The sequence below is a fragment of the Berghia stephanieae genome, chromosome 4 (assembly GCF_034508935.2).
Source record: "Berghia stephanieae isolate SIO BIC M18660-M18661 chromosome 4, UCSD_Bste_1.3, whole genome shotgun sequence".
In the NCBI taxonomy this organism is placed as follows: domain Eukaryota; kingdom Metazoa; phylum Mollusca; class Gastropoda; order Nudibranchia; family Aeolidiidae; genus Berghia; species Berghia stephanieae.
Genome location: NC_088363.1, coordinates 61,566,562 through 61,579,277, shown reverse-complemented (window position 1 = coordinate 61,579,277; position 12,716 = coordinate 61,566,562). Strand labels below are relative to the sequence as shown.

The 12,716-nt window shown below is 34.9% G+C and overlaps 1 protein-coding gene across 2 annotated transcripts in view; it reads right to left on the bottom strand.

The window, feature by feature from the left end:
• Positions 1 to 12,280, bottom strand: part of LOC144970962 (uncharacterized) — a 34,223-nt gene extending 21,943 nt beyond the window's left edge. The window contains exons 1-3 of one of the 2 annotated variants that reach the window (XM_078911182.1): positions 12,174 to 12,280; positions 1,770 to 1,885; positions 445 to 574 (exon numbers count right to left, since the gene is read on the bottom strand). In XM_078911182.1, the coding sequence (XP_078767308.1) occupies positions 445 to 574; positions 1,770 to 1,885; positions 12,174 to 12,203 (276 nt within the window). In that variant the 5' untranslated portion in view covers positions 12,204 to 12,280. Of the gene's footprint in view, positions 1 to 444; positions 575 to 1,769; positions 1,886 to 6,865; positions 7,309 to 12,173 lie in introns of those variants that run through there. The other variant, XM_078911183.1, reaches the window with a different exon arrangement.
• Between the last annotated feature and the right edge of the window lie 436 nt (positions 12,281 to 12,716).

Below are 12,716 nucleotides of genomic sequence, written 5' to 3'. Positions count from 1 at the left end.
AGATGTAATTTTTTCATCATGAGAACGGTAAAAGTTGCAACTTGGGTTCATTCAATATGCAGTACTGCAACTGTTCTTTAGAGTAAAAAAGCATAGGTTATGCCTATTCGAATACTGAGGGAAATAATGATTTGAAAAAAAATAAAAAATTTTTGCCTAAGTGTGAGCAATCATGACATTTACACTCATACAAAAACTAAAATTATCTTAAAGATTGTTTTTTGTTTTGTTTTTAAGGGTTTTACGGCGCTTGCAACACATTTAGGTTATATCAGCGCCAGTATCTTAAAGAAATTTTGTATGCAAAAGCAGAAACCAAAAAAGTACGAGTTCAGGGCTTTTATCCTCAAAATCTTCAATAATTACAAATCCAAATATTCTACAACTGAAAGAATGCCATAATCAAAAATAACATGAATATGAATGGGTTTAATGCATGCTTACCTTATCTAACAGGCCCTTTTTCCTCAGAGATTTGTGTTTCTTCACAGCATCCATCAGCCGTCGAATTGCAGGCTTACCCATGCCAATCTTCTCTAAGTCCTCAGTCTTCACATAGTCAAAATGTACAAGTCTTATGGGATGAGAGGAATTATTTATCCAACATATTATAAAATGCATTTGATTGTTTTATGAGGCTAAATCCACAAACAGAAATAATACCTTAAAATATGAACACCTTAACAATTAGAGACCAGTGATGTGTTCTTTAAACTTAACAAACTACATAAGTTTGAAACACTTTAGAATATAAATAAATATGAAAAATAAATGATAAATAAATATATTTCCTTTATTCATCCCAAGGGAGAAATTTGTCTTTAGGGTTTATTCCAAAGGAAGACTGGAATAACCCAGGCGTCCACCGCAGTGCAGCGCCACAATTAAACCAGGGCGAGGTAACTTGCACAAGGCCACACAGCGTAACAGGAGTCAAACTCGGTACCTTTCGGTTATGAAGCAAAGACCATACTGCCCTCAATGAACATCTATATAACACATTTCCTCAAATACACATACGATAAGTTTCACAATACTTCATTTATTTCCCTAGCAGGCTACAAAGAACCGAATTTCCATTTCATACAAATCATCAAATACTAGGTGTCCTCTCTGAACCAGCATTCGTAAAATATCTGACACTGTTATAACCAGGTACTCACTCATTTCACTGGAGTCAATCGAGATAATACATATATAAAATACTCATGTAAAAAAAAAACACAGCGACCATAATTTTGCAATCATGGCCATAGACCATGCTGAACACTGCTTAAAATTTATAACAAGGTGAGGAACCTCACTATTGAGCCGTTGCCGACGTATATGATAAGAAAACTACATCATGTTTCCTTAATTCATAGTATAAACGTCTGTATGCAACTGAGATGAGGATGAACTGTTTTGAATGTTTATTTTTAAAAATCTGGACAGTCTTAATTCTGGACCAACATTTTGTTTGGGAACTTTAAAGAGTTTATGCCTCAATAAATTGATCTCTCAATCTAAAAACTATCCAACTCTGTCAATCTGATGCGATAGCAAAACCAATGAAAAAGAATTAAAAGACAGCTTATGTCAGTGGGAATGTGTTTGTCCAATAGGTAATTCCATTATATGCATATAATTATGCAATCCAGATGAATTGTTCAAAACAGATGCGCTCATATTGCAGAGAACAAGCAGTTGGCATTTTCCTTAAAATTGAATTTATAAGGGGGCGAAATTTTATCCTTGTTCTACGAAGATAAGTAACACTTTCTTTTTACCTGGTAACCTGTAAGTCATCCCTCATCTTAATAAAGAACTGGGACAGCTGCACTTCACCAAGAAGCTCCTCCAGCCATGCAGAGCCCCCTGATCCATCCTCGTCTTTGATAGACATCTACTGAGACAAATCATAAATTATCATAAATTCTCTTTTTAGAATAATGATATACAAATTTAAAAAAAACTTTTCACAGACTTTCTGTGCACTATGTATTACACCTATGCCTGTCTGGGAAAAACAATGCAAATGGTGCTGTAAACATGGAAACAATTTACAAATTTACACAAAATAAAGGGTATAAGTATAACAATAGGATAAAATAGAAGTAGTGCATCGAGCAATATATCTTTTCTTGTTGACCCTTACTTTTTGGTGTAATTATATATGGTGCATATGAATGAAGATTTATTTTTTTCTGCTATGACACAATTTGGAACCACAACTATCGTGACTTTATGGAAGCATTTATGATCTACTACTGTGCACGCAAAAAGACATCTGCTGAATATCTCCTTGGAATATCTCCTATATATATATATATATATATATATATATATAATAAATTCATGGACATAACTCTCTTATTTGATGGAGATTTTAAAAAAAGCATTTATATGTAACAATAATAATAATAATAATAATAATAATAATAATAATAATAATAATAATAATAATAATAATAATAATAATAATAATAATAATAATAATAATAACGTAGTGTTTTTATACACCTCCGTCACGCATGCGCATTCCACCCAATTTCATTAGCGATATTGAGTTTCTGTATTTGGACATGGCGAAAGTTATATTGTGACATCTGCAGGATGTTTTTGTTAATAAATTTATATAAAAATAATAATAATTTAAAAAATCGAAATATAAAACCAGAAAATAGAAGTTGCATTGAAGGTAAAATAATGTTTTAGAGAGACCTTATTAAATGTGATGAACAGATTCCAACCTTGAAAGTACCGGGTTCGATTCCCATTGTTGACATTCTTTTTTTTTTGGATTTACTTTGTATTTGTTTGCTTTTTTTCTTCCTTTTTTTTTTTTTTCAAAAACTTTTTATCATGTTTTTAAAAAACTTCGATTTTAATTTTCTAAAATTATTTATTAATTTGAGATCAGTATTTGTGTACCATGTTTCTTTTTACTTTTGATTTTTTAAATTATTGATATTATTTTTTAATTTATTATCATTGTACATCGGTAATCACTAAGCAGCGTGCTAAACTACAATCTAAAACTATTTAAACCTCATGGATGTATGCAGCAACATTTTCATTAATTTAGAACCACCGCCAATGGAGGTGCATAAAAACGGTGCGTTTTTGTACACCTCCAATGGAGGTGTATAAAAACGCCACCTAATAATATAATAATAATAATAATAATTAATAATATATTTCTGCAGCACCTAAGCATCCACTTAAAAGCGCTCTGCAGTGCTTTACAATTAACTCAAACGCACAACCACCCACCCACACATATATAAACACATGCCCACGCATATGTATAAAAACAAATATCAATCATAAAATGCCCTGTAAAATAATTCAATCTGAAGGTGCATCTTAAAGGTTAGAACACTAGAAGCAGATTTTATTCTAAAATTGAAAGAGTCCCACAGACATGGAGCTGTACAGTTAAAAGCTTTTCGGTGAAAATTATTTATACAGTTTATTTGTTTAGAAGATAAAGGAACAGTATCAGAGACATGTTTGTGATTTATGCTGACAAACTGCCCCCTACCACTCAGATAAGAATAAAACCAATTTAAAACTGCCCCATCGATACCATTTACTATCAGAAACACTTTTTAAGTTGGCCAGAATATGTTGATGAATGGTATCAAAGGCTGCACTGAGGTCGAGAAATACAAGAACAACACTTTTTTTCTTAACCAAGTTATTAACGATAATATCATTATGTACCCTCACAAGTCAACTTTCAGTGCTATGACCTGGTCTGTAAGCAGATTGAAAACTAGAATATAATTATTATGATCTTGTAGATATTCATGAATACAATGAGCAACCACTTTTTCAATAATTTTAGACAATCATTTCATATCTTGTCGCGCCAGTGAGTCAGCCAGTCCCGGGCAGTCTGGTTGCATTCCCTCAGGTCAGCATTGGTGCAGTGAGGTCCCAGCGAGCATTCGGACAGGATGTGGTCCATGGTCTGTCTGGGGTGACCGCATGGGCATTCAGTGCCGGTGAGATTTTCCATTTAAAGAGGTTGGTGGCGGTGTTTCCCACCTTTGCTCTAGCTCTGTTCAACGCCACCCATTCTTTTCTCTTGAGGTCTGTGCCTGCTGGGAGCTTTTCTGTTGGGGGCTGGAGGGCATCGTTTGCTGTCTTGTCCCATTCTACCCATTTGTCCAGGCGGAAGAATGCTGAGTGGTCTGGGTGAAGGCTCTCTACTGTGAGGAAGCTTTTTCTTGATTTGAGCCTGCTTTTGGGGCAATTGTGGTCATGAAGGGGGTGTCTCTGGTCCATTTCCTGTTTGTATTTTTGTATTTGGGCATGAGTTTCCCTCCGGATGTGTGGTGGGGCTATTCCTGCTGCACGGTAGACCAGTGGTAATGGTGTTGCTCTCAGCTGGCCCGTTATGATCCGGCAGGCGTTGTTGAGCTCGGGGTCTAGCTTGGAGGCATGGCATGATCGGGCCCATACAGCTGAGCAGTACTCCGCAGTTGAGTAGCTGAGGGCCAATGCTGTGGTCCTTAGAGTTTTTGGGTCAGTTCCCCAGTTCATGTTTGCCAGCTTTCCAAGGAGGGCATTACGCGTGGACACTTTTGCCTTGGTCTTTCTCACGTGTTCTCTGAAGGACAGAGTTCGATCAAGCGTCACTCCGAGGTACACTGGGTGGTAGTTGTACTCTAATGTCTGGCCATTCCACTTGATGTTAAGTTTTTTGTGGGCTTGGTGGTTGTTGAGGTGAAATGCACACACTTGTGTTTTCCCTGGGTTGGCGTTCAGCGAGTTTTTAGTGTAGTACTTTGTAAGGGTGTCTAGGGCATTTGTCAGTCTGCTCTCGATTGGTTGGAAGGACACATCCTGTGTTGCGAGGCATAGGTCATCAGCATATATGAATCGGCGGATATTTGGGAACTCAGGCTGATCATTTGTATATATGTTGAAAAGTGTTGGAGCCAGCACTGATCCTTGGGGAAGACCATTCTTCTGGGTGCGCCACCTGCTCTTCCGGCCATCCATTTCAACAAAGAAGCGCCTGTTTTCGAGAAGTGACTGGATAATATTTACAATTTTCTTATTCTTTGTCATTTTAGCCACTTTGAGGAGTAGGATCTTGTGATTCACTGTGTCATAGGCTGCAGTGAGGTCGACGAAGACTGTGCCAGTGACCTGTTTTGTCTCAAACCCATCTTCTATGAATTGTGTAAGGTTAAGAAGTTGACCACATGTTGACCGTCCTGGTCGGAATCCAGCCTGGTCTGGAGACAGTTGTTCGTCTAGACTGGGTGACATGCGGGACATAACCATTCGCTCAAATAGCTTGTATGCGATGCACAGGAGGGAGATCGGGCGATAGCTTTTCTTGGATTTTGGATCTTTCCCCGGTTTCAGTAGGGCGACTACTCTTGCTTTCCTCCATGCACTTGGCAGCCTGTTTGTCCTTGCGCATACATTGAAGAGGTCCAATAGCCAGGATTTTAGACAATAAAGTAAGATTAGACACAGGTCTATAGTTCTTAAGTTGGTCTTTGTCGAGGGTCGATTTCTTGAGTTGTGGATCTGTAGATCCAGATCACATATAAATAACATTATGTGGTTAACTCAGCAAAAATTTTAATCAAAATCGACATGCTTGGTTTCAGTGGATAAAAAGAATTTACTTGCAGAATTATTTCTGAGTAATTAAATTATCAAGCCTTGCTTCATCTTTGTCTCTCTATTAAATTACTGCAACGTAAATTTAAAAAATGTTTTTTTAAAACTTGAACATTTTCATTTATATATATATACAGCGCAATATTTACTAAACACAAGCAAAACGCGTACAAGGGGTCCGTAGCCAACAACATTTAATATGTAGGATGGAAACGACACCAATTACAATTACATTTTCCTTTTTTTTTTGGACAGACAATGTTGTTAAAATGGCCAGGTACTCATTTTACACAGGAGTACGGTAAGAATGTGAATAAAGAGAAGAGCCTTTAACTTGAGCTTAACTTTAACTTGAGCTTTTATATAGCGCAATATCCACTAAACGTGCTCAAAGCGCTTTACAAGGGGTCCCTGACCAACAGCAACACATAACATGTAGGACGAGACATGACGCCTGTCAAGCGATATTACAAATTTTTCGGACAAAGACAACGCTGTTAACGGCCAGGTACTCATTTTACACCTGAGTACGGTGAGAGAATGTGAGTAAAGAGGAATCAACTATGCGCCGAGCGAGGCTCGAACCCAGGACCTTCCGATCCGAAAGCGAGTGTAATACCACTAGACCACATAGCCGCACAGTCTTTACCAAGACTCAACTATCACAGCATAGTGCATGACTCAAACCCTGAACCTTCTGGTCTGAAGGAAAGAGTTAGTAGTTATGTAATATATACTTTTATGCCACTTGACTACACAAAATTTGAGTTTGAATGACTGTAAAACCAATTGTCAGTAGTGATAGATACTCCACTATTCTGGAAAATGCTTTTACTACTACTACTACTACTACTACTACTACTACTATACTACTACTACTCACCTACCTACAACAAAGATTTAAAGTAGATATAGGAGGACATGAAAAATGCCTAGGCCTAGGGCAGGGGTCGGCACCGTTAATGGTTAATGGCAAAGGAAGTCAATGTAAGCATATTGCCCATGGACAATGTTGGGCCTTATTATTTCGAGGTCGAGGAGAACAGAAGTAATAAATAATTAGGCCATATGTGAAGAACGTTACTTTTACAATGAACAAAATCACAACAAAATTAAAGTGATGTAATATACTGAAGAAGAAAGTGTAAGTGTAAAGTGTAAGTTGTAATTTGTAATTAAATAAGATTGTGATTAGTAGAGAAACAGTAAGAAGAGTAAGGAAGTAATTGGTTACCTTATTCACTGAATCAGACTGACTAAAAAATGTTTCCGTTAACTGAAGTCAAGTCAAAGCATCATGATCACCACTCCCTAAAGCTAAGGAATGGCTCGTTAACAACATCAGTCTTAGAAATTAAAAAAAAAAAAAAAAACGAGAATGAGGAGACGGAGTGAATGAATTATCCTCCTAGAGTTTGTTGATCTGCTGGATCCAGTGCCTCGCCTTTTATTCTTTAAAGGCAGAGTTCAGCAATGCTTCACTGCAAAATGAACATTTAATATACCTCCACAATCTGGCTCAAAGCATGAATAATTTAATCCAGATTTGTTCCACCTTGGAACATCTTTTCAACTTGTTGATTGAATAAATAATGATAATGATTTCTGCGAAAAAACAAGAGGACTTGCAGAGAAGTAGAAGGAAGGAACATCCATAATAATAAAGTGATTCGTAATAAATTTCCAGTATACAACAGAACAGACACTTCAGTTCATTGTGAAAAAGGTATCGTGGCCTGGTTCGTTTGGTTAATTTTTTTTTTTTATAAAATGTTCTTCTTTTCTTTTCTTTTTTTTTAAAATTATTATTATCATTTTTTGTTCTCTTTTTTATTTTTTGTTTGTTTGTTTTGTTTTGTTTTTGTTTTAATTTTGTTTTTATTTTTGTTTTTCTTTTAAGGGGAGGAGAAACATAGGGGATTAGTTGATTAAAGAACACCATCATAGCTCAATTATCTAACCAACAAAAAGATTTGCGAATAAGAATACAAAACTCAAAAAAGGAAGGAGAAAGACTGAAACTCAAATATGAACGAAAGAAAATAACCGCATAAGACATAGAGTAATTGATGATCTTAGAAATGAAGAGTTGGACAAAAAAAAGTTGATACTATTAGTAAATGCAACAACGATCAAGCAATGTATAAAGCCGTGAGACTAATAAACTAAAGACCATTTGAAAACCCAAAGACAGAGGACGACTCGGGAAAATTAGTTATTAACCCCAGTGACATTTCGAATGTTCTTTTTGAATACTATAAAACAAAATTTCAAGACAACAAAACGCCACACGTCAGCTCATTTGAGGGAGATCCCCGACCACATTTAAACCGATTACACCAAGAGAAGTGAAACTTGCTTTTAAAAGTCTAAATAACAACATAGCACGGGGCGAGGATGGAGTATGCGCTGAACTTAGAAAATATGGAACCCTTATTAGATGAACACATAGCGGACATTTTCAATAAGACGTTTGAACATCACCAAAACCTGGATATTAATAAAGGGGAGTTGATATCAATACAAAAGCCAGGAAAACCAAAAGGCCCTCCAAATAATTTGAGACCAATTACTCTGCTTAATACCATCGCTCTCCCTGATCACACTGAATAGGATTATACCGATTGTTGAAAATTATTTGTCACATAGTCAAAGCGGATTCAGGACAGAGAGAAGTAGGCTACTGCAGACGGAGTTTGGACCCACAAATGGCTTGCTGCCAAAACCCTGTCAGAAAAAGTAGAAATAGTTATAACTGGAATAGATATGTCTGCCGCCTTTGATCCTATCAATCGCCGATCCTTGTTAAAAATTATGAAAGGAATAGTTATGGAAGATGAAGTTAGATTAATCAGTGAAACCTGGATAACGACCAAAATAATCGGTGCCTCATAGAATAAATCATTCCTTAGCAACACCAGTATATCACAAGGAGACAGCCTTGGTCCTGTTTTATTTATCATTTACCTAGAAAATGCTTTAAAAGATGTGCGTAGATCTGTACCTTCGGCCCAATCACGTTTTGAAAACAAACTCCCCATGGAAAATGCATATTGTGCAGACGACATTGACTTTATTGGCCTGGAACAAGTCAGTGTAAATGACATCCAAAGAGCCTGACAAAATCATCAACTGTACGTTAATACTGACAAAACAGATGTAACATTACTGTCAAGGAAGAAAGATGGATGGAGAGCCTCACAAAAAAAAAGTAGGATCATTAATAGGAGACAAGGAAGACTTAGAAAAAAGAAAAGGTTTATCGACGGCTGCTCTAAATAAATTATTACATATATGGATTAGAAAAGATAAAATTAAAATAAATACCAAAATCAAACTGTACACAACACTTGTAAAATCCGTGCTTATATACAACGGCGGAACATGGGCACTGACAGGAACCGAAGAGCAAAGATTAGACAGATTCCATAGAAAACAACTGAAAAGAGTCCTGAATATACGATACCCCACAAAAATAAGCAATAAAACCCTTATCCATTCAAATCCTGGAGGCAAGATGGCGGCTTTTTGGATATATACTCAGAAGAATTGAAAAAATTCTAGCTAATAAAGCCATTAATATTTTTTTTCACCCCATCTGTCTGGACACAAGAAATATCAAGGTAGACCACACACGTCAATTACTGTCCTCAATAGAGACCTAACACGTCTTCAAAATAACAAAGAATTAAAATCAAAGGAAGACTCCATGAACTTAGCATCCACAGCAAAAGACAGTGAACTGTGGAAGGAAATGACACAGATGATTAGAGAGGCAGCCGAGGCGTCCTAATCAGATGATTAGGAGGGGAAAGGCCTTAAAATAAAAAATAGAATTACAGAAAGGTGTCAATATGCGCAACTTGCTAAGATCGAGTAGACAAACGAAAAACAACAACAACGACAACAACAACAACAAAAACAACAACAACAACAACAACATCATCATCATCATCATCATCATCATCATCATCATCATCATCATCATCATCATCATCATCATCATCATCATCACCATCATCATCAACAGCAACAACAACAAAATATTATAACTTTATCTACAAGTGATAAAATTACATTCATTGATTAAATGTATTAATTTAGCAATACAGATATCGCAAATACTGAAATAATATACGTTTGAAAATGAGATAACAATGGGAAAATAGATACCAATGTTGATGGAATTAACATGAAACAAATGAATGGATCATTGAAAAAGTGAATGGTGGAAGAGTTTAATATGTGACCCAAGGTCTCGGAGTCAATTAGATTTCGAACAGAGAATTTAGAGTTACAATTTAGATGATCTGAAATTCTAAATTTTCGGTTATTATTATTATTATTATTATTATTATTATTATTATTATTATTATTATTATTATTATTATTATTATTATTATTATTATTATTATTATTTTTATTATTATTATTATTATTATTATTATTATTATTATTATTATTATTATTATTATTATTATTATTATTATTTATTTATTTATTTATTTATTTATTTTATTTTATTTATTCATTTATTTATATATTCATTTATTTATTTATTTTTGCTATTTGGGAAAAAGTGTTCAGTCCTCTACATAAAACAAGTATAAGATTAAACCCAATTCTAGCCATAAATTCATTTTTTAATATCTATATCACCACGACATAATACTTACAGTTTTAACCTATAAATACATATTAGCAGGTCTGATAACCGAACGCATTTATGGGCCTGGTTTGATATTGTAATGGACAATATCTTGCGTTGGTTTGAGAGTTTTTCCATTACAACAATGAGCCCATAACAAGTTGGGTTATTAGACCTGGAAATATGTACACGTCGGTTTTGAAAATACTCGTATGTACACGTCGGTTTTGAAAATATGTACTCGTCAGATGGGTCATACATATGATTACTGAATGAATGAATTTACAGTCCAAATCAGAACATTTCGAAAAGCTATATTAAACATATCTAGAAGTTGAAGTAAAATAGGCTCTCTATATTTTGTTATCTATATTGCCGAAGTTAAAAAAAAAACACCAAAAAATTAAAAAAAAACGCTTTTTTAAATGTTTTTTTTTCCAGAGTACGGAGGTATACGATTACTGGGTACCGACGCACACTGATAACTTACATTCACACAATAGAACAGTAAAGTTGGTGCCCCAAACGTAAACAATAACAAGTTGCTAGTGATTTCCGTAAGGGACCGGAATAATTTGAGCACAATATAGGTCTCCCAATTTTGTAGTTTGAGTTGTAGGCAATACACTTTCAGTATTGAAAATATGTTTACATAAAATCTAACAGTTGCAGAAATAAAAATATAAGACTAAATTATTATGAAAATCAGGCTCCGAATAATTCTCGTTTTGTTCATACCAGCGCAATAATTTGCTCTGGTCTAAAAATAGATAGACGTAACTTTTGATAAATTTTACCTTTTGTTCCATAAAATATCCATATCTAGACATTATTTGATGCATGATCGAGTATTTATGAATATGTGTTTCTTTTGCCACCTAACAGCCAAATTTTAAAGGTTATTTTCTTTCTATTATTTACATTGGAACGTGAGCTGTCAAGACAGGAACATGTGGTTTGCCATGTGCTTCTCGACCTTTGTTTACGTTTGGGGCACCAACGTTACTGTTCTATAATATCTTTTTACCACTCACCTTTTACTGTGTACAACATACAGTGTCTCTAAACTGCAACGCCTTGGTCAGCTCGATTACTTACCATTCTATACTTCCCATCGTTTCAAAGCGATAGCATGAATGGATGAACAAGCTAGATGCTGGACATTGAACTCAGCCACTAAAATTATACTTGGGGTTAATGCTATTTATTGTTATAGATAGTATGCGCTTTGCTAAGAAGCTCACAACATTGCCATCCGGAGGTATAACGGACCAACGCACAAAACTCTGTGAACCATGAACGTTTATAGTCTGGATTAAGTGAGAATTACTCATAAACGTCGATGACAAAAAACAATAACAAAGACACGAGTGACGTCAATTTAATTCTATCTATAGTGGAGAGTAATTACAATTACATAGATTTTTGGAAGAAAAAAAAGTCCTCAACTTTGTATTTTTTATCATAATTTTAATTCTATCTCTACATTTACTTCTCTTGTGTCATCATAGTCATAATCATAATCAGAATTATAATCACTAAGGGTTATTATAGTCCTAAAGACATTTAAATAACCCTGTTCTTTTTGGAAAGATAAATACATAATAGGTAATACAAACCAAAGAAAAGATCAAATTCATACATGGATATAATAACCTACACAACATAGAATATAGCTAGAACGAAATTGATGTCACTCAGCTATTTGTTATTGTTTTTTAGCAAGCTATTTCCATGAATTGTTCTCACTAAATTGTATTAGACTATAAACGTTTCAGGATACACATTGTTTTGTGTGCTGGTACGTTATATCCGGCTGGCGAAATGCTGTGAGCTTTTATGCTATCCGCACAGTATCAACACAAACAAAGGGTCAAGTTAGTACATAGCATACATGATTTTTCACTCCAGATTTGTTGATCATGGTGTCAAGACGGTGGGTCCTCCTGCATGATTTCAGCCAGTTGATTCAGCTCTACCGTAACATACACAATTTAACCAGTTAACTGTCGTACACTAGAAAGACACGTATTTAAAAATTGGCCAGAAATAACCGCGAGGTCCCAGGTTTGAGAGTTTTTGCCAAGATGAGGATAATTAAAATCGATCGATATTTGAAGGACTAATTTTCTTGCCTAATTTTAAAAATACATGTATTTCCAGAGAACGACATTTAAATGTTAATACTATGTACTTATTTACAAGTACAAATCGGATAACCCAAAACACCACACTGACATAGGCTCAGTATCATGATTTAAAAAAACAAAAAAACAAACAAACAAAAAAAAAAAACAATTATCAAACCAACACATTTTGATGTCCAAAAAAACAATGTTAAATCAAGTTTAGACGTATATAATTGTGTTCAGATTTAGCTTAATTAAATCTATTTCAATTGCCCTTTTCTTTCTTTCTTTCTCTATTTATCTACATT